At 36.1% G+C, this 18,413-nt stretch overlaps 4 protein-coding genes and 1 long non-coding RNA gene across 6 annotated transcripts in view; 4 read left to right on the forward strand and 1 right to left on the reverse strand.

Annotated features, from left to right (window-relative positions):
* LOC149091568 (uncharacterized) overlaps positions 1–18,413 on the forward strand; it is a 161,684-nt gene that overhangs the window by 15,290 nt on the left and 127,981 nt on the right. The gene's annotated exons all lie outside the window — the stretch shown is intronic.
* The window catches only part of Chmp1 (charged multivesicular body protein 1), a 103,977-nt gene that overhangs the window by 4,725 nt on the left and 80,839 nt on the right, over positions 1–18,413 (forward strand). The window lies entirely within an intron of this gene.
* Positions 4–5,135, forward strand: LOC149091570 (gram-negative bacteria-binding protein 2-like). Its single transcript, XM_089260510.1, has 4 exons — positions 4–721; positions 3,274–3,608; positions 3,661–4,099; positions 4,883–5,135. Exons 1-3 carry the CDS (start codon positions 19–21, stop codon positions 3,868–3,870), a joined length of 1,248 nt encoding a protein of 415 aa, XP_089116636.1. The 5' UTR covers positions 4–18; the 3' UTR covers positions 3,871–4,099; positions 4,883–5,135.
* GNBP1 (Gram-negative bacteria binding protein 1) lies at positions 4,335–6,368 on the reverse strand. Its single transcript, XM_018099738.3, has 4 exons — positions 6,185–6,368; positions 5,293–6,129; positions 4,914–5,230; positions 4,335–4,588 (listed from the first exon to the last, which is right to left on the reverse strand). Exons 1-4 carry the CDS (start codon positions 6,327–6,329, stop codon positions 4,391–4,393), a joined length of 1,497 nt encoding a protein of 498 aa, XP_017955227.1. The 5' UTR covers positions 6,330–6,368; the 3' UTR covers positions 4,335–4,390.
* GNBP2 (Gram-negative bacteria binding protein 2) overlaps positions 9,758–18,413 on the forward strand; it is a 171,371-nt gene continuing 162,715 nt past the window's right edge. For both annotated transcript variants that reach the window (XR_016196859.1, XM_089260495.1), the window contains exons 1-3: positions 9,758–10,569; positions 10,626–11,408; positions 11,484–11,540. Coding sequence is in view for 1 of the 2 variants with exons in the window: in XM_089260495.1 (XP_089116621.1) it covers positions 10,365–10,569; positions 10,626–11,408; positions 11,484–11,540 (1,045 nt within the window). In the remaining variant the exon portion in view is untranslated. The remainder of the gene's footprint in view (positions 10,570–10,625; positions 11,409–11,483; positions 11,541–18,413) is intronic.

Here is an 18,413-nt window from a genome sequence, read left to right on the forward strand (position 1 = left end):
GATCTAGATGTCAAGTCAATGTTTATTTTAACTGAAAACGGGAACGGATGTATCGCGGAATATCACTATTTCAACAAGAGTGAAGCGTTAAGCATTATACTAAAAGGCAATCAGAAATCAAGCAAAAATGATTCGTTGCGGGTGCTGAGGATAATTGAAACAGAAGACGCAGTCTTAACAGCAATTAACAATTTTAAAATTGATGCCAATGGTCATGGCCAAAATCACATTATAGATTTCAATAATATGGAAACATGCGACAAGCCTAAATACGATAAAAAGTTAAATTGTTTTCTGGCAGAATCTGACTCAGATAAATTACAGCCAGTGTGTAGTGGTCAACTCATTTTTCAGGAAACTTTCAGTAACAACAAGTTGTCATCAAATTGGACTCATGTTCAGTACTCACGGTTATACACAAACCATGTGGAATTTGTGGCATTTAGGAAAGATAAAAAAAACATCTATCTAGAAAATAACATATTATATTTACATGCAAGTCTGCCGAAAAAAAAAAGAGAAACAGTTTTTAATTATACCGAATGTACGTATGAGAAAGATTATCATAGAAAATTATTGTGTGGACCTTATCAATTTGGCATTAACACGATTCTGCCACCTGTGCACTCAGCAGCAATAACAACTAAGAAAACAATCCTATTTAAATATGGAAAGATCGAGATACGTGCTAAATTTCCGGTCGGAGATTGGCTTTTTCCCTGTGAGTGTATAAATACTGTATTTAAATTCTTATCTATCTAGCGCATTTAATTTGTATTTTACTAAATTCTAGTTTATGTTCAATTCGCTTATCGGTATATTGTGTATAGGAGTTTTATTTATTTATTTGTTTTGGTTAAGCATATATATTTATCTGTGGCATTAATTAATATGTCGAGGGTAAGCCGCTTATAAATGTTGATAAAGTACATTTTTACAGAGGATATGGTAGCAAAAGTCATCAACCTTCGCAGCGGAGTTCGTCTAGTACCATTATTGATTTATTTGTTTTGGTTAAGCATATATATTTATCTGTGGCATTAATTAATATGTCGAGGGTAAGCCGCTTATAAATGTTGATAAAGTACATTTTTACAGAGGATATGGTAGCAAAAGTCATCAACCTTCGCAGCGGAGTTCGTCTAGTACCATTACCATACCATACGCCATTTTTTTGCCGCAATTGAAGCTAAAGAGGCTTGAAATTTGGAACACAGACTCTTGTATATCTCCGCTTTGTAAAGTGTTAAAATATTCCCAATCCGCGTGGCCAGAAATCATAAATCAATCATTGAAGAGCTAGAAAGCTGAAACTTGGAATGTAGATCCACCCAAGATCACGAGCTATGGCAGTGTGGGCAATAGTATGAGAATTTACTTGGTGAATAACTTCTTTTGTAAACATACGATCTTAATGAAATTTTCAGGGCGTAATTATATGGTCAAAATGTGTGTACATTCCAAAGCACAAGTCTCTAGTACTTGATATACGTTTTTTTGCAAATTGAGGGCGAAGGGGGCTTGGTATCCAAAATCTGTTGATTTCAAAAGGTTTTTATTCATTATATGTATATACACAGTAAATCTGAAGTCTCTACGTCTAATAGTATTCCAATGAGGCTCAAAAAACAAAATCAATTTTTCGATTACTCCCGATAAAAAAGTTATCGGATGAGTTATCGAAAAAATAAAGCAAACTCGTACTGCGTATGGTATACACGAGTATGCACACAAAATTTCAGCTCTCTAGCTCTTATATCTTCTGAGATCTCGGCGTTCATACGGACAGGCGGACGGACAGACAGACAGGGCTATATCGACTCAGCTCGTCGTGGCTGATCAAGAATATATATACTTTATGGGGTCTGCGATGATTCCTTCTGCCTGTTACATACTTTTTCATAAAAACAAAAAACAATGGGCTCAGGGTATAAAAAGCGATAACTCATCCCGTTATTTTGTTATCTATAAAAAGCCTTATCAAAAATCAGTTATGAAATAATATCTCCTACATCTTTAAAGCATTTTATATAATTTCGATTTTTGTAAAAATTTACGTCCCATCCCTATATCCGCCCGCTCACCTTCATATTAGTAAAAGACGTATTTTAAATACTAGAGACTTGTGCTTTGGAAAATACATGTAAATCCATGTTATAATCATATTCTGAAAGTTTCATAAAGTCTATCGACAAGAAATGTTATTACACAATTAAATTTCCATGATTAGCCCACACTACAGCCAGCGCACAGTGGAGCCTTTGCTCATGTTGCGTTACAAAAATCATAACTTTTAAACCAAGCAAGATATTTCAAACATTTAAAAAGCAGAGAATTCTTCGACAGAGAATTCTTCAAGCTATAAATAAACCAAAATACAGGGTGATGCGTTAACAGGGTGCTTCACAGTTTTACCTCAAACCTGAAAAATGTGATTTTTATCCTAAAATGTATGTTTTTGTATGAAAAACTACAAATTTTTTTGTTGATATTGATTTTATTTAAATTATATTCAATAAATATAACAAAACAAATTAAAAAATAGAAAAAATTAAACTAAAAAAAAAAATTTTTTTTTTTTTAATTTTTTGTAAAGTAGTTTTGCCGTCGGCATTTCTACTTACGGCATGCAGCTGCATGCAGATTTGACCTTTTTTATGACGACTTTGGGTTAGTTTTTTGCTATAGAAACCCAGGGTGGAACCTGGTGGCAGCAAAAGTTTTATTTATATTAAAGAGGACATATTCAGAAACACGTGTGTATAAATCGATGCTCGGAACTCGGCGGAACTCAAAAGATATAGACTACTTTAGGTAAACAAAAATGGTCAAATTTAGAGGTTTAGTAAATTTAAACCAGCTCTGCAATGAAAAGTCGTATTAACTTAATTTTTTGTTTATTCTATTAGTAATAATCCATTCTTTAAATCGCAACCAACACTGCAAAAATTGGTGAAAGATTTTTCCTACAATTCTATTGACAAGTGGGATATTTTTCACAAAAACTCGCTGCTTTTCACATTTTTGCCACTTTCCCAAATTTTGAAGGGCTATAACTACCCTTAAAATTGACCGATTTTCAAAAATCTTTCGGCTACAAACCAGTAGATCGATTTATTTTCATATGACATCAACTTTTTAAAAATCGCTTAAAGTACCTTTTTTGATTTTTGCCACGCTCTGTCGGCAAAGGCTCCACTGTGCAGCGTGCGTATGCCTGTGTATGTGTGCATGTATACATACATTAATATTATAATATATTTGATATTTTAGATTTACTGTTGTATCCAAGCGACGCCGAGTTTGAATCCTATTCTATTTTTGATTCGCATATTCGCATCGCATATGCGCGAGGCAATCTTCAGATATTCGATGGCTCTGGCAACGCTTTGGGCGGAAATACTCTTTATGGTGACGTCGTAAGGAAGCAGACCGAAATGAATGAATCTTTAAGGAGCAATAAACTCGAAACAGGAGAACATTATGGACATAATTTTCATAACTATACATTGATCCGACATCGGGATCGACTAATATATAAAGTAGATGGGAAAGAATACGGCACAATTGACAATCCCTCGATTTTGGAAGAAATAAATAAAAATGAGGTAAATTGATTTTCAAGTGTTATAATAATAGTAATAACCAAGTCTATTACAGCATTACATCGTACTGGGATTGACTGCTGGAGGTGTACTAAATTTTCCCACAGAACATAGCGCTAATTTCGGAGATATGAAGTTTTTTAGCCCGCCCAGGGGAGCAATATCATTTGAGGATAAACTATCAGATATTACTAAAACATGGAAGCATCCGAAGTTGGTCATAGAATATGTTCGTGTTTATACAACGCATTCCGCTGAAAGCTAGAATCGGGTACAAATCTTCTGAATAAAGTTTCTATTAAAAATAGTTATGTTAGCATACCTAAATAATATAGATCATTCTAGCGAATAGAATAGGTGGATGAGATATCAACCTAAGCATTCTATACAATTTTATAAAATGCATAGTGCCAATTTGTATCAAAGTAATTATTGAAAATTTAAAAAAGTCGGAGTTTAGTTTTATAATTGATAAGATCCTCCGATTTGTACCAGTACTAATACTATATTAAATTTTTCCATTTTCATTATTACAATTAAAGTTGAAAATAACTTTTATACTGTCGTAGATCACTAGTAAAAATATATTATGCTACTTGTGAACATGCTAGAAATATACGAATTATAAAAAAATAATATTTGTCGGAAACGCCATGAGAATTTCCAATAGGTTCAGAGTCACCACCTATTGGAAATTGTGACCCATATGCAAGTTGAACTACTAAAATGTTTAATTAATATAAATTAATAATAACGGGTAGAACTTTATTTCAGACATAAATAAATTATATTGCATAAACGCGGACATAATCGACCAGTAAGGTCGGTTGCTTCCAAGTGGGTAACCATTGATCCTGGCTTTGCCAAAAATTAAGCTTAGCTTGTGGGTGTTTGTTTATCCAAGGCTTTTCAAAGCTAGAAGTCCGCAATTCATCAACAAAGTCGCCGAAGCCACCAACGGAGAGGCCCAGAGTGATGTAAAACTATATTTGAAAAAAATTTAATATATATATAATTTTTTCAGTACTATTTAAACATAAATTGCGAATGTTTTTATAAACTCTCTGAATGGGCATAATACAATCAGTAGTAGCCAGCTGAAACATTCTTCCATTTTGCTTAGGTCAAAATGAAAAATTTCAGTGATAGCCTTAATTTTACTGAGTGTTTTTTTGTAGAATACTTTATTGCTTTTGTATGTTTCCATAGATTCCATATATATAAATCTTCGCTTTTGCAATGTATAATTGATAAGACCCTCAGATTTGTAGCTTCAGTTTATTAATTAGATTCATATAAGGTACTTGCCATGCGATCAAAGGGTGCCATGGGCCCTCCCCGATGCCAGCTTGGATTTAGGTTAGATTCTGCAAAGCCAGTTAAAGGTTTACCGTACTCTTGGCCATCAATTAAAAATCGCAAGCTTTGACTGCTCCATATTAGGCTGTAAAGGTGAAATTCGTCACCAAAGTGTACGCTACGTCGCTGTTGGACCATAAAATCTTCGCGTTGTGAAGCTTCTGTCGAGAGCACAGCTCCGGCGAAAACGGTGCGACCATCGATGAGTTTACCATGGGGGAGGCGTAGGTGTTGGTTGCCACGTATCATTGCCACACGCAACTGACCTATCATAAAGTAGTTAAAGCATTAATCATATTCAAGCAATATATAAATATTATCAAGTCACCAGATTCATAGCCAGTTTGACCATATGCCTCCATTAGCGGCTGCAGCAGCAATAAAGGCACCAACCAATCGCCCTTCGGGAACTTTGCCCGTATTTCGATGCGACCGTATTTAAAAGCAAATGATTCCTTAGTGCTCAGCCGGGGAGCCACCACTGGGGGCATGATGAGTGGTCCTCTAGTTAGCAGAACGCATTCATTTTGCTTATTGTGTGTCCCTGTGCACCTATCAGATAAATCTAACTGTGCATTGGCTATGTGCAAGTCTGGTCGATAAATCGACCACAGTATGGGCTCGATGATAAGCTGGCTGTCAAGAACACGTGCCTTTCCATCATACAACACAAATTCAGCATCGGTACTGTCAAGTGGAGCACGCACATCATGAAGCCAACGGCTCTCGTTTAATTGGTCGAATTCCTCTTCGAATATCAATTGACCTTTACAAGGTGGTTGGGTTGGGGAAGGTGACATCTCCGTTTCACTTTGCAAGTGTAACGAACAAGAAGTTGACGGCGATCCTCTGTTAATTTCATTTTCCTTCGCTGTTGGTTCTTTTTGCAGATTAGGTTTTTTCAAACAGTCTGCAGGCAAATGAACGCCATGTAGTTGACAAACCTGAAACTTCTGACTCTGGTCACGAAAAATCGCATTTCCGTGTTGAACGCTAGTCCATACATAAAGAGTATCATGCGCCCTTAAAGGAACTCGCTCAAAATCATATTGCCAACGTGCATCTTGTGACTCTCTTACTTGCGCGGTAAACTCGCCTTCCTCAAACCCCGTAAAATTTCGATTACGATTCACATTGAATGCCACGCTTTTTATGTCATGATCATCTAAAAAAAATATTTTGTTTATGAAACTACAGGTTTGTGGGAGCAATCTACTCACCTGCTATGGACACACGAAAGCCGTTTATCAAGGGATCAACTTTAACGGCAGGCACCTTATAAGCACACATGCCAACAATCGAACTATAAAGCACAACCAGTAGCACCAGTAGCTTATCTGTAAGTAACTTTTTAGATGACTTCATTATTTCCAGCCCGTTCTCTCTTACAACACATTAATAACTAAATCAGAAGTTTGCAGACCGGTTTCAACATTAATATACCCTGCACACATGATTACCTATAATAATAAATAAATGTACTTATGTACATACATACATATGTATGTATGTATGTATGCTCATACATAGTAGATCTGGGTGAAGTGGTTATGACAGTCCGTAAGACTGACCAAATACAAATACTACGTTTTAAAATTGCTACTGCAGCAAGAGCTTTGCATTCAGGCATACAGATGCTCACACATCTACATATGTATGTATGTATGTACATATCAAGGGGCTGTAGTGTGCGTGTGCACGCTCGTCGTGAAATGAGCACCAACGCTTTCATACTCTTCCCACAAATAATAACGAACGCAAATATGTATTTTGTACGAGCTTAGCAAGCGGTTTGAAGAGTTCGGTATAATCTTAACACAGAAGGGAAGATATGGATACTTGCTGCGAAGAAAATTCAATTTTCGTGAGCTGCTGCTTGTGCTTACATGCATAAATACATATGTACATACAATGCTGCCAACTTTTCAGAGCAAGAAAATGCTAAATTAATCTTTCAAGCCTGCTAGAAACGGCTAGATCAAAATCAAGAATAGCCAGAAAAATAGCCATTTCAGTTCTCATACCACCCTGAACGACGAGCTGAGTCGATTTAGCCTTGTCCGTCGGTCAGTCCGTATGTATGAACACGTCGATCTCAGAAAATATAAAACCTATATTTGAATTTTTTAAATGTCAGTGTATGTATATAGCGCAGATATCGAGTTTTCTCAAAAAGAGTCCATCCACAAGAAAAGATATTAAAAAACTAAATTCCAATTTGTTTGTGTGTGTGCTTTTTTGTGCATGTGTTGTTTCTTGTGAAGTAGAAGAATTATTAAAATATCAGTTGATCGAAACTCAGGGGATCTCGTAGTCGAGCAGTCTCGAGGTTTTTTACTTGTTATGAACTATATTTTTATTTGAAAATTGACACATAATTACCGGAATCATTTTTTTTTTTTATTATATTTTTATTTAAGCGTTGAATCTGTACAATGCAAGTATAGTACCATGCATACACTGGTGTGCATGTGTGTATGCATGGGACGAGAACATTGGCTGCCTACCTCAACTAAGAATTGTCTGAATGATTTTGGGTTCGAATTGAAGAGGCGCGCTTATACATACATACATATGTATGTATTTATGTAAGTAGCTGATTAACTAAAGTGACAAGTGCATATGCCAATTCTTTGTGGCACTGTGACCGTCGAATAACTCATACTGTATGTGTATGTGTGTAGTATAGTTACTCGCGCTTATATTTAAGCACCTGGATTTAATTTTAATGATCGTGGGTTGGCTATCAGAAGGAATTAAAAAAAAAGTTTAGTACCTTATTTAGCTTAGTATACAAATGGGATGCGATTTTCGATCCTTTGTACCTGTTCATATAGTTACATACATATACAGGTGCATGCCAATAAAAAAAAACTTCTAAAAAGAATTGGCATATGCACTTGTCACTTTAGTTATAAGCGCGCATTCAGCATTCATTCATTCTTAGTTGAGGTAGGCAGCCAATGTTCTCGTCCCATACATACACACATGCACACCAATGTTCACGTCCCATGCATACACACAGGCACATACACACACGCACATGTAAAAGCACATAGGCATACAAATGCTTCTACAAGTGATATCCCATAATTGTTCGATTCAGATCCCATTCATACACACACAATCAAATGTATAAACATACATACATACATACATACATACATACATATGTATGTGAGCACTTCACAAGATCAACCAAATGCAAATGCTGGGATTTAAAATTGCTACAAGCAGCAAGAGCTACGCACACAGACATACAAATTCTCATAATACATGTAGCAAGGGAGAGTGTGTGCGTGCAGGCTCGTCGCGAAAGCATTTTCACTATGAGCACCAACGCTTTCATACCCTTTCCACAAATAAAATCGAAAACACATATACATATATTGTACGAGCTTGGCAAACGGTTTGATAAGTTCGGTATACTCTTCACACAGAAGGGAAGGCATGGGTTCTTGCTGCGAAGAAATTTCAATTTTCGTGAGCTGGCAGCTCAGAGCTGCTGCTTGTGCTCACATGCATACACACATATACACATTTGAGAGAGCAGAGAGCATCGAGAGAGAGAGAGAGAGCAAGGGAAACATTTAGCATAGAGGGATCTTTTGTTTAACAATCGACCATCTCGGTCGAGCGCATGAAGAGAAATGATTTTGTGTTCCCATATTTTAGTAGCGCAAGCCTAAAAAGTGAGGAGCCGAGCAAATACGAACGTTCTGGGAACCAATGCTTGAAAATAAGTGTGCAAAACGCTTTGCACTACGTGTCCGGTCTATGTGTTCTCTGCTTAGTGGTAAAATCGATTTCCCCTCGGCAATGTACGAATTTTTTGTTGGCCAATAATAATTAACTACCATTTGCATGTGGCAGTTGAAAAAAGCCTGATCTGGCCAGTAAAAGGTTAAGTTGGCAGCCCTGCTAACGAACGATTTCAATAATTGTAAAATTCTTGTTAATGATGGAAGAATATACGATATAATGCAATGATATATTGTAGTGCAACAGCTACGAACTAGTCTGATGCCAACTTTCATAAATTGAAGGAGTGCTATCAGAGTTTCAAAAAATGCTCAAAAGTGACAGTAATAACGTTGCAGTCGGGCGTGTTCAGTTTTTCGAGATTAACCACGCCCCTACTGGCCGTAGGCACGTCATTTTTGGCCAGCTTATGGAACAAGCTAAACGTAACCTAGCTACAAAATTTGGATGCTTACACTCCAAAAATGTATTTTTGATATGCCACGCCCCTAAAGAGGCGTAACAATATTATTTGGAGAATCGATAGAGGAAGTTACTAGTAACTTCAATATTAGTTGAAGCTTCGAGCTCTTATACTTTAGGAGATATAAACTTTTGTGGATTGCCACGCCCCCTGCGGGTGGCCAAAACTTGTTGGTCTTGTGAGGTCAGCCAGAGTATATATACCAAATTTGAGGTATCTAGCATCAACAGTGTCCAAAATATAGCAGAAAAATTTGAAAAATTACTATATATTCAGGTCCGATTCGCCACGCCCATAAAAAGCTTAGATATCTAATTTTTCATAAATTTTATAACATCAGATCACGATTTGCTACGCCCCTAATGGGCGTAGATATTTCCGTCATAGACGGACATTCGGAAAGACGGACGGACAGCAACACGGACATTGCACAAAACCAATGTACTCGTTCACTTTCGTGAATGAGTATAAAAATGCCAGATTTACCGCCACCAGCTAGTTTACAATTTTTCCTGCAATTGGCAATTGAAAGATGACAGATCTGGCTGGTAAAAGGCTAAGTTGGCAGCCCTGAGCTCGGTCGAGCGCATGAAGCGAAATGATTGTGCTTTCGTATATTTTCGTAGCCCGAACCTGAAAGTGAAGAGCCGGCGAATTCGAAGTTGATTGGGACCTACTAGACAGGTTTTCCGGTGTTGAAAAAGTTTGCTCTACATGTCTAGTCCATGTATGTGTTCATTGGTCAGTGGTCTTTCATAACAATGTACCAATACCAATACCAACACCGCCGTCACAACAGAGTGTTAGTTAAAATTAACAGAGAACACTCTGTTTATTGCCACTAACCTTTGCGCAACCTACTGTCTTTTAACAGTGGGCGGGCACTTCAGCAGAGATCTACCAAGCAGTCCAAAGCAACCAAAATTAAGTATATTCATATAAGAAAATTTCAATAGTAAATTTCGTCAAAATGGTTAATAACTAACTTACTGATAAAGAAAAACCCTATTAAAATAAATAAATGGTGCATGAAAGGCGCGAATAGTTATTGAAATATCAGTTGCTTGAAGGGTTCAGGGGATCTCGTAGGCGAGCATTCTCGACTAGAGCTTTCAATCAAGCATAGCTTGTAATCTAGTAGCGTGAGAGCTTTGACGCAACAGAGTTTCCATAGAATGCAACCTAACAGGTTTGCAAGAGCTTGCATTAGCATTAGTAGTTCTTTTTTCAAACCCAAATGCGTCATGGCTCCCCAGTTTTTATTCGATTTCCAACTTATCCTTCTGTTACTACTGATTGGCCGACAAAATATGGGATATAAAATGCCAAACGTGAACATAGAAATGTTAAATGAACAGGGGCTGAAGATCTCAATACCTGGTAAGTGGATGTACCGAAGAACAGTACTAACATTAATGATAATAAATAATCTAAAGATGAGGCAGGAATGCAACGTGTCTTTGTAATGCTGCAAGTGGATGGCAGCTGTCCAGCTTTAATGGATTACTTAACTCAAGCCAATAATGGCAGTTGGACCAGTGTACAACGCATTTGGCTGCAAAACGATGATAAGTTGCAAGTCTCGCTGTTGGTGCAGTACAATAATAATATCTACGAGAAGAGTGAGACACGTGTGATACTCAACACACGTTTTCTGATCACCCAAGAAAGAAATACCGTCAATATCTGGCGATCCAAAGCTCTAGAGACCCTCAGCAACAGCAACGAAAAAAAATGCCAGCTACACCTACCAGCAGACCAAAAACTGTTTAAATATTGCAAGCCAACTAATAGTATTACGAGTAGAAGTAGTAGTAGTCAAGTTATATGTCAGGGTGAGCTTCTTTTTGAAGATGACTTTAGTGAAGGACAGCTGAATAGCAGCGTTTGGATGTATGACATTCGTCAGCGTATGTATTATGTGGAAGAAGAGTTGGTAGCATTTGATGATTCGCCGCGAATTTCGTACTTGCGTGAGGGACACCTACACATTGTGCCGATGGTGGCCAACGAGGTGACAGAGGGAGTTTACAAGCTAGGTGATCGCTGTACGGCTGTTGATAACCGTCAGTTGGAGTGCAGTATTTCCAAAGGTAGTTTCTTTAAGATTAAACCACCTGTATATTCAGCTCAATTGCACACACGGAAGAGCTTCAGCTTTAAATACGGAAAAATTGTGGTGCGTGCTAAGCTTCCAAAGGGCGATTGGCTCTTTCCATGTAAGTACTTTGCATTTATTAAAAAACTCGTTATAATTATGAATAATTATAATAATTAATTAATAAATTTTACAGATATGATGTTACAGCCAGTTTCAACTTATGCAGAAACCCACTTTACCAACCAGCTTCGTAAGTAAATAAGTACGAAAGCTCTAGTCGAGACTACGACTACGAGATCCCCTGAACCACTGACCAGAGAACACAGTGGTCAGTGCCTGAACCCTTCGAGCAATCGATATTTCAATAATTATAATAGTATTGGAAATACGCCTTTTACAAATATGAGGGTGAGGGGGTTGATATAAGGGTGGGGAGTAAAAATTATTAAAAACCAAAATTCTATAATTCTTAATATATATTTAAAATTTTGAGACTAGCTTTAAAGATGTAGGAGATATAATTTTGTAACTGATTTTCGATAAGGTTTTTTTTATCGATAACAAAATAATGGGATGAGTTATCTATTTTTAATGATAAACTCGATATGCGCGCGCTATGTACGGACATTTTTAAACAAAATTTTGAAGTCTCGACGTGTACAAGCATACGGACAAACAGACGGACAGGACTAAATCGACTCAGCTCGTCGCCGTGATCAAGAATATATAGTTTTTGTGGGGTCTGTCACGCCTCCTTCTGCTTGTTTCATACTTTTAACAAAACCATTATACCCTGATTTCCCATTTTCAATGGGTTTAGGATACAAAAGGAAAGTTCTAGTCGAGACTAGGAGTTACCCTGACCCTCCAATCTGATATTCTAATCATTCCTCTTTTTAACAAAAACCTAAATTATATAAAATGCATCTTAATATACACTCCCCGAAAAGCCAACCAGTTTCCTGTTTTTATACCCTGAAGAAGATATAAGAGCTAGAGACTTGATTTTTTTTTTAAATGACCGTATATACAGCGCGGATGTCGAGTTTATCTTTAAAAATCGATAACTATTCCCGATATTTTGTTATCGATTAAAAACATTATTAATCAAGGCAGACGCCACTGTAGCTAATTCTGAATGATTTTTAATTTTTTCAAATTTGTCAATTATTCAATAGAATATGTAGATCATATGCTGAAAGTTTCATTAAATTCGGTTTAGTCAATCGACGTTAAAAAATAACAAAATGTTTGGCCAATTTACAAACGCACGTGCTGCAGCAACAGCAGTTTTCCTATACGTGTGCACACATACATTCAAGCGAGCAGCCCATGATATTGAGGTGATTTTCGTCTTCTGAAACCTAGTTCGACTAGACTATGTTGGAGATTTGAAATCCTAGACGGTTCTTCGTCTAAAAAGTCCACTAGAGCCTTGAGAACGCAAGGAGTTCGATATTGGTAGCTAAATGCAGCCCATACCATTAATGATACGCCACCAAAGTATCGCTTAGGCTGCCGAATGTCATGTCAGTATTAATTAAACCACCAAGGCCGTCTAAATAGAATTTTTTCGTATCTGAGAAAATATTTTTTTTTACTGAATATGGCGTTCTGTTATTGGAAGGACTAATTCTACAAAAATTTTGGAAGCAGTAGCATTTTTTAAAGTCCTCCGTGTAATAAAAGCGGATTTCCACGTGGTGAAACCCTTCATTGTATGTTATCTCTTAATTATACAACATTATTTACAGCAGTTGGCGAACGATTCAATTATAAATTGATAAACTCCGACCAAAACTCAACTAAATGTTTAAAAACAGCATGTTTAATAAATTGAATTTTTTGCTATTCAATTTATTTAGTTCAAACGCCTTACTGACCTCTTTCCAAGACTCAAGACGGAGTGCCTTTAATTAATTTAGCTTTTTTTTTTTTTTGAAAATTTTTGTTTTTTTACATTCAAATTTTGTTGTGTAAAAAATATATAAAAAAATGTTTGTGTATGTCATATAACCAATAGAAATATGCGAATAAAAAAAAAAAAAACTATTCCATAATGCATAATTATATAAAAAAAGGGAAAACTGGGTGCCTTTTATCACTGACCAGACAACACATAGATGAGACATGTAGAACCAATTTTTCTACAGCTTGAAACTGTTAAGTTGGTCGACCGCTATACTTCGTATTTGCTCGGCTCGGTCGCTGGAGGTTCGAGCAGTGAAAATACTGCACGACAAAAACAGTGCGCTGTGAACGCTCACAATGCCCAGGCATAAGCATTGGTATACATTTTCGTTGTCAATGTTGTGTAGTGATTTCCCAATTCTATCCTATATTCTATTCTGTGCTCTTCCTTTACTCTTTTCTTTTTACTATTTCTTATTATTGTTTTTATTTTTATTATTATTATTAACTTTTCTTGCAATTTCTTTTAATACCTTACTTTTTCTTATTCTGTACTAATTCTTATTTATTACATTTTTTCTTTTTTTTGATTATTTTTGTTTTTATTTTTATTTTAAGAATTATTTATTATTTTATATGTAGTTAATAAATCTACATTTAATATTTTTTTCTAAGTTTTTTTTACTCACACTTCTTTTTATAGCATCATTAGTTTCACTGATCATATTTGGCTGTGAGGCGTGGGCATAGCTGGCCGGACTGGCAAATGAAATACCCCCACCGTGTCGGTGTTACTATGGATATTAGTCTTTTTTTTTATACCCTGAACCCATTGAAAATGGGAAATCAGGGTATAATGGTTTTGTTGAAATGTATGTAACAGGCAGAAGGAGACGTGGCAGACCCCACAAAGTATATATATTCTTGATCAGGGCGACGAGCTGAGTCGATTTAGCCCTGTCCGTCTGTCTGTCCGTCCGTATATCGCATATCGAGTTTATCACTAAAAAACGTTAACTCATTCCGATACTTTTTTATCGATAAAAAACCTTATCGAAGATCACTTAAAAAATTATATCTCCTACATCTTTCAAGCTAGAGTCTCCAAATGTACCAAAATGTATATTAAGATGCATTTTATACAATTTCGGTTTTTCTTAAAATTTACCCCTCACCCCTAAATCCACCCCTTCACCCTCATCTTTGTAAAAGTCGTATATCAAATACTAGAGACTTGTGCTTCGGTATACACATACATTTAAACATCATGATTACGTTCTGAAAGTTTCATTACGATCGTACGTCTAGAAATGAAATTATTCAACAAATAAATTCTCCTAATATTGCCAACACTGCAGCGCAACCCAAGCGCAATCGCCTGTATATGCGTGTGTGTGTGCGTGTATTTGTTTTTAGCGTGTGTGTGTGTTCTAATGATTATTGAAATATCAGTTGCTTGTAGGGTTCAGGGGATCTCGTAGTCGAGCAGTCTCGACTAGAGCTTTCTTACTTGTTCTATACTAATTCTTGTTTATTGTATTTTTATTTTTTTTTATTTTAAGAGTTATTTATTATTTTATCGTGTTAGATATAGTTAATAAATCTACATTTAATATTTTTTTTTATAAGTTTTCTTACTAACACTCTCCTTTTATAGCATCATTAGTTTCACTGACCATATTTGGCTGTGAGACGTGGGCATAGCTGACCGGACTGGCAAATAAAATACCCCCATCGGCTCGGTGTTACTATTGATATTATATCCTGTACTTTGTTTAGTCTTTTTTTTAAATTTAATTTGACTCTCGTTTTTGTCAATAGCTTTGAGAAATAAATAAATAACACAAGAGCATAGACGAGCACACAGAAATGCATCAGAAAATAAAGCCCAAGTTCTAGACAAATTTTTCTTCCCACAACTACACAAAAAGGTTAAAGAAATTACAAAATCATGCTTAACATGCAGAGAGTCAAAATATGATAGACACCCTCCACATCCCGCAATTCAAGTGACACCAATTCCCAAATTTTCAGGCGAAATCATTCATATAGATATTTATATAACAGAAAATAAGACTATTTTAACTAGCATCGATAAATTCTCAAAATACGTTCATGTCAAGATTCTAAAGATCTGCAGAGGATATCAGAATCCCATTAAGAAAAATCCTAATTGCATTCGGCATGCCCAGAACTGTAGTAATCGATAACGAGCGAGCTTTCAATTCAGCCTCTATAAAGTTCTTGCTGCAAGATCAACTAGGTATCGAGGTTTATACTACCCCTCCCTATAACTCAACAAGTAACGGACAAATAGAGAGATTTCACATCACCCTATCAGAGATAATGACTTGCCTAAGACAAGACAATAAAGATATGACTTTCACAGATACACTTTTTAAAGCAGTACAGGAATATAACGCCTCCTACCATTAAGTTACTAAAAGAAAACCGATAGAGATATTTTTCGGCACGACAGTTCAGGATGACCCAGAAAAACAGAAGAGAAAGAAAAAGGAAAATAATATCCAACAAACTACTAGATAAATAACAAGTTAGAAAGCTGTAGTCGAGACTGCTCGACTACGAGATCCCCTGAACCCTACAAGCAACTGATATTTCAATAATAATTAACACACACACACACACACACACACACATGCATACATACAAATACACGCACACACACACGCAAACAAACAAACACACGCACGCACATACACATACAAACAAACACACGCGCACACACACACTCACATATACAGACGATTGCGCTTGGGTTGCGCTGCAATGTTGGCAATGTAATGAGAAATTATTTGTTGAATAATTTAATTTCTAGACGTACGATCGTAATGAAACTTTCAGAACGTAATCATAATGATTAAATGTATGTGTATACCGAAGCACAAGTCTCTAGTATTTGATATACGACTTTTACAAAGATGTGGGTGAGGGGGTGGATTTAGGGGTGGGGGTAAATTTTAAGAAAAACCGAAATTGTATAAAATGCATCTTAATATACATTTTAAATTTTGAGACTCTAGCTTGAAAGATGTAGGAGATATAATTTTTTATGTGGAGATTTAATTTGTTATCGAAGATATAAGGTTTTTTATCGATAAAAAAGTATCGGAATGAGTTATCGCTTTTTAGTGATAAACTCGATATGCGCGCCGTATATACGGACATTTAAAAAAAAGTTGAAGTCTCTAGCTCTTAGATCTTCTGAAATCGACGCGCTCAAACATACGGACAGACGGACGGACGGACAGACAGACGGACAGGGCTAAATCGACTCAGCTCGTCGCCCTGATCAAGAATATATATAGCTCGTCGTGCTGATCAAGAATATATCTACTTTGTGGGGTCTGCGATGATTCCTTCTGCCTGTTACATACTTTTTCACAAAAATATTATACCCTGATTTCCCATTTTCAATGGGTTCAGGGTATAAAAATATGACTTAAATTACCACAATAAAGAGAGACAGGAAACCAAAACTTACGAACAAGGGGAGATAGTCTATGTAAAAGTAAACAAGCGCCTAGGTTCAAAACTCACACCCAAATACAAAAAGGAAATTGTAGCAGAAAACAGAAATTCAACCATTAGAAGAGTTTCAGGGAAAATTATCCACAAAAATAACATTCGAACGTAACTTATAGGATATTGGCATCGCTATGTCTGGGTATAACCACAATCCTCGACTACTCACACTCTCAGCTAATTCCGATAAAGACAGGAACTTCGGCAATGCAGAACGGAACTTTCAAAATTATTCACATATTTGACATTTCAGAATATGAAAAAAACCTTCGGAACTTTCGAAGAAACCCTTAACAATATAAGCACCTCACACCAGATGTACCCACTGCTAAATTATGAACTAAATAGCGCCAAAAATGACTTGCGTAAACTCAAACCCTCCATGAGAACGGCAAGAGCAATGAATGCATTGGGAACAGCATGGAAATGGCTGGCCGGTAGACTGGACCACAGTGACCATGAGGTTTTATTTTCCAAAATAAATGACCGGTCGACCAACATAACAGTTTCAAGCTGTAGAAAAATTGGTTCTACATGTCTCATCTATGTGTTGTCTGGTCAGTGATAAAAGGCACCCAGTTTTCCCTTTTTTTATAGTATTATGCATAATGGAATAGTTTTTTTTTTTTTTTTATTCGCATATTTCTATTGGTTATATGACATACACAAACATTTTTTTATATATTTTTTACACAACAAAATTTGAATGTAAAAAAACAAAAATTTTCAAAAAAAAAAAAAGCTAAATTAATTAAAGGCACTCCGTCTTGAGTCTTGGAAAGAGGTCAGTAAGGCGTTTGAACTCTAGTTTTTGCTATTCAATTTATTAATCATACTGTTTTTAAACGTTTAGTTGAGTTTTGGTCGGAGTTTATCAATTTATAATTGAATCGTTCGCCAACTGCTGTAAATAATGTTGTATAATTAAGAGATAACATACAATGAAGGGTTTCACCACGTGGAAATCCGCTTTTATTACACGGAGGACTTTAAAAAATGCTACTGCTTCCAAAATTTTTGTAGAATTAGTCCTTCCAATAACAGAACGCCATATTCAGTAAAAAAAAATATTTTCTCAGATACGAAAAAATTCTATTTAGACGGCCTTGGTGGTTTAATTAATACTGACATGACATTCGGCAGCCTAAGCGATATTCCACAAATCGAAACTTTGGTGGCGTATCATTAATGGTATGGGCTGCATTTAGCTACCAATATCGAACTCCTTGCGTTTGAGTTCTCAAGGCTCTAGTGGACTTTTTAGACGAAGAACCGTCTAGGATTTCAAATCTCCAACATAGTCTAGTCGAACTAGGTTTCAGAAGACGAAAATCACCTCAATATCATGGGCTGCTCGCTTGAATGTATGTGTGCACACGTATAGGAAAACTGCTGTTGCTGCAGCACGTGCGTTTGTGAATTGGCCAAACATTTTGTTATTTTTTAACGTCGATTGACTAAACCGAATTTAATGAAATTTTCAGCATATGATCTACATATTCTATTGAATAATTGACAAATTTGAAAAAATTAAAAATCATTCAGAATTAGCTACAGTGGCGTCTGCCTTGATTAATAATGTTTTTAATCGATAACAAAATATCGGGAATAGTTATCGATTTTTAAAGATAAACTCGACATCCGCGCTGTATATACGGTCATTTCA

Source organism: Drosophila navojoa, chromosome 4 (assembly GCF_054131105.1).
Source record: "Drosophila navojoa isolate 15081-1374.11 chromosome 4, UAZ_NAV_1.0, whole genome shotgun sequence".
NCBI classification, from domain to species: domain Eukaryota; kingdom Metazoa; phylum Arthropoda; class Insecta; order Diptera; family Drosophilidae; genus Drosophila; species Drosophila navojoa.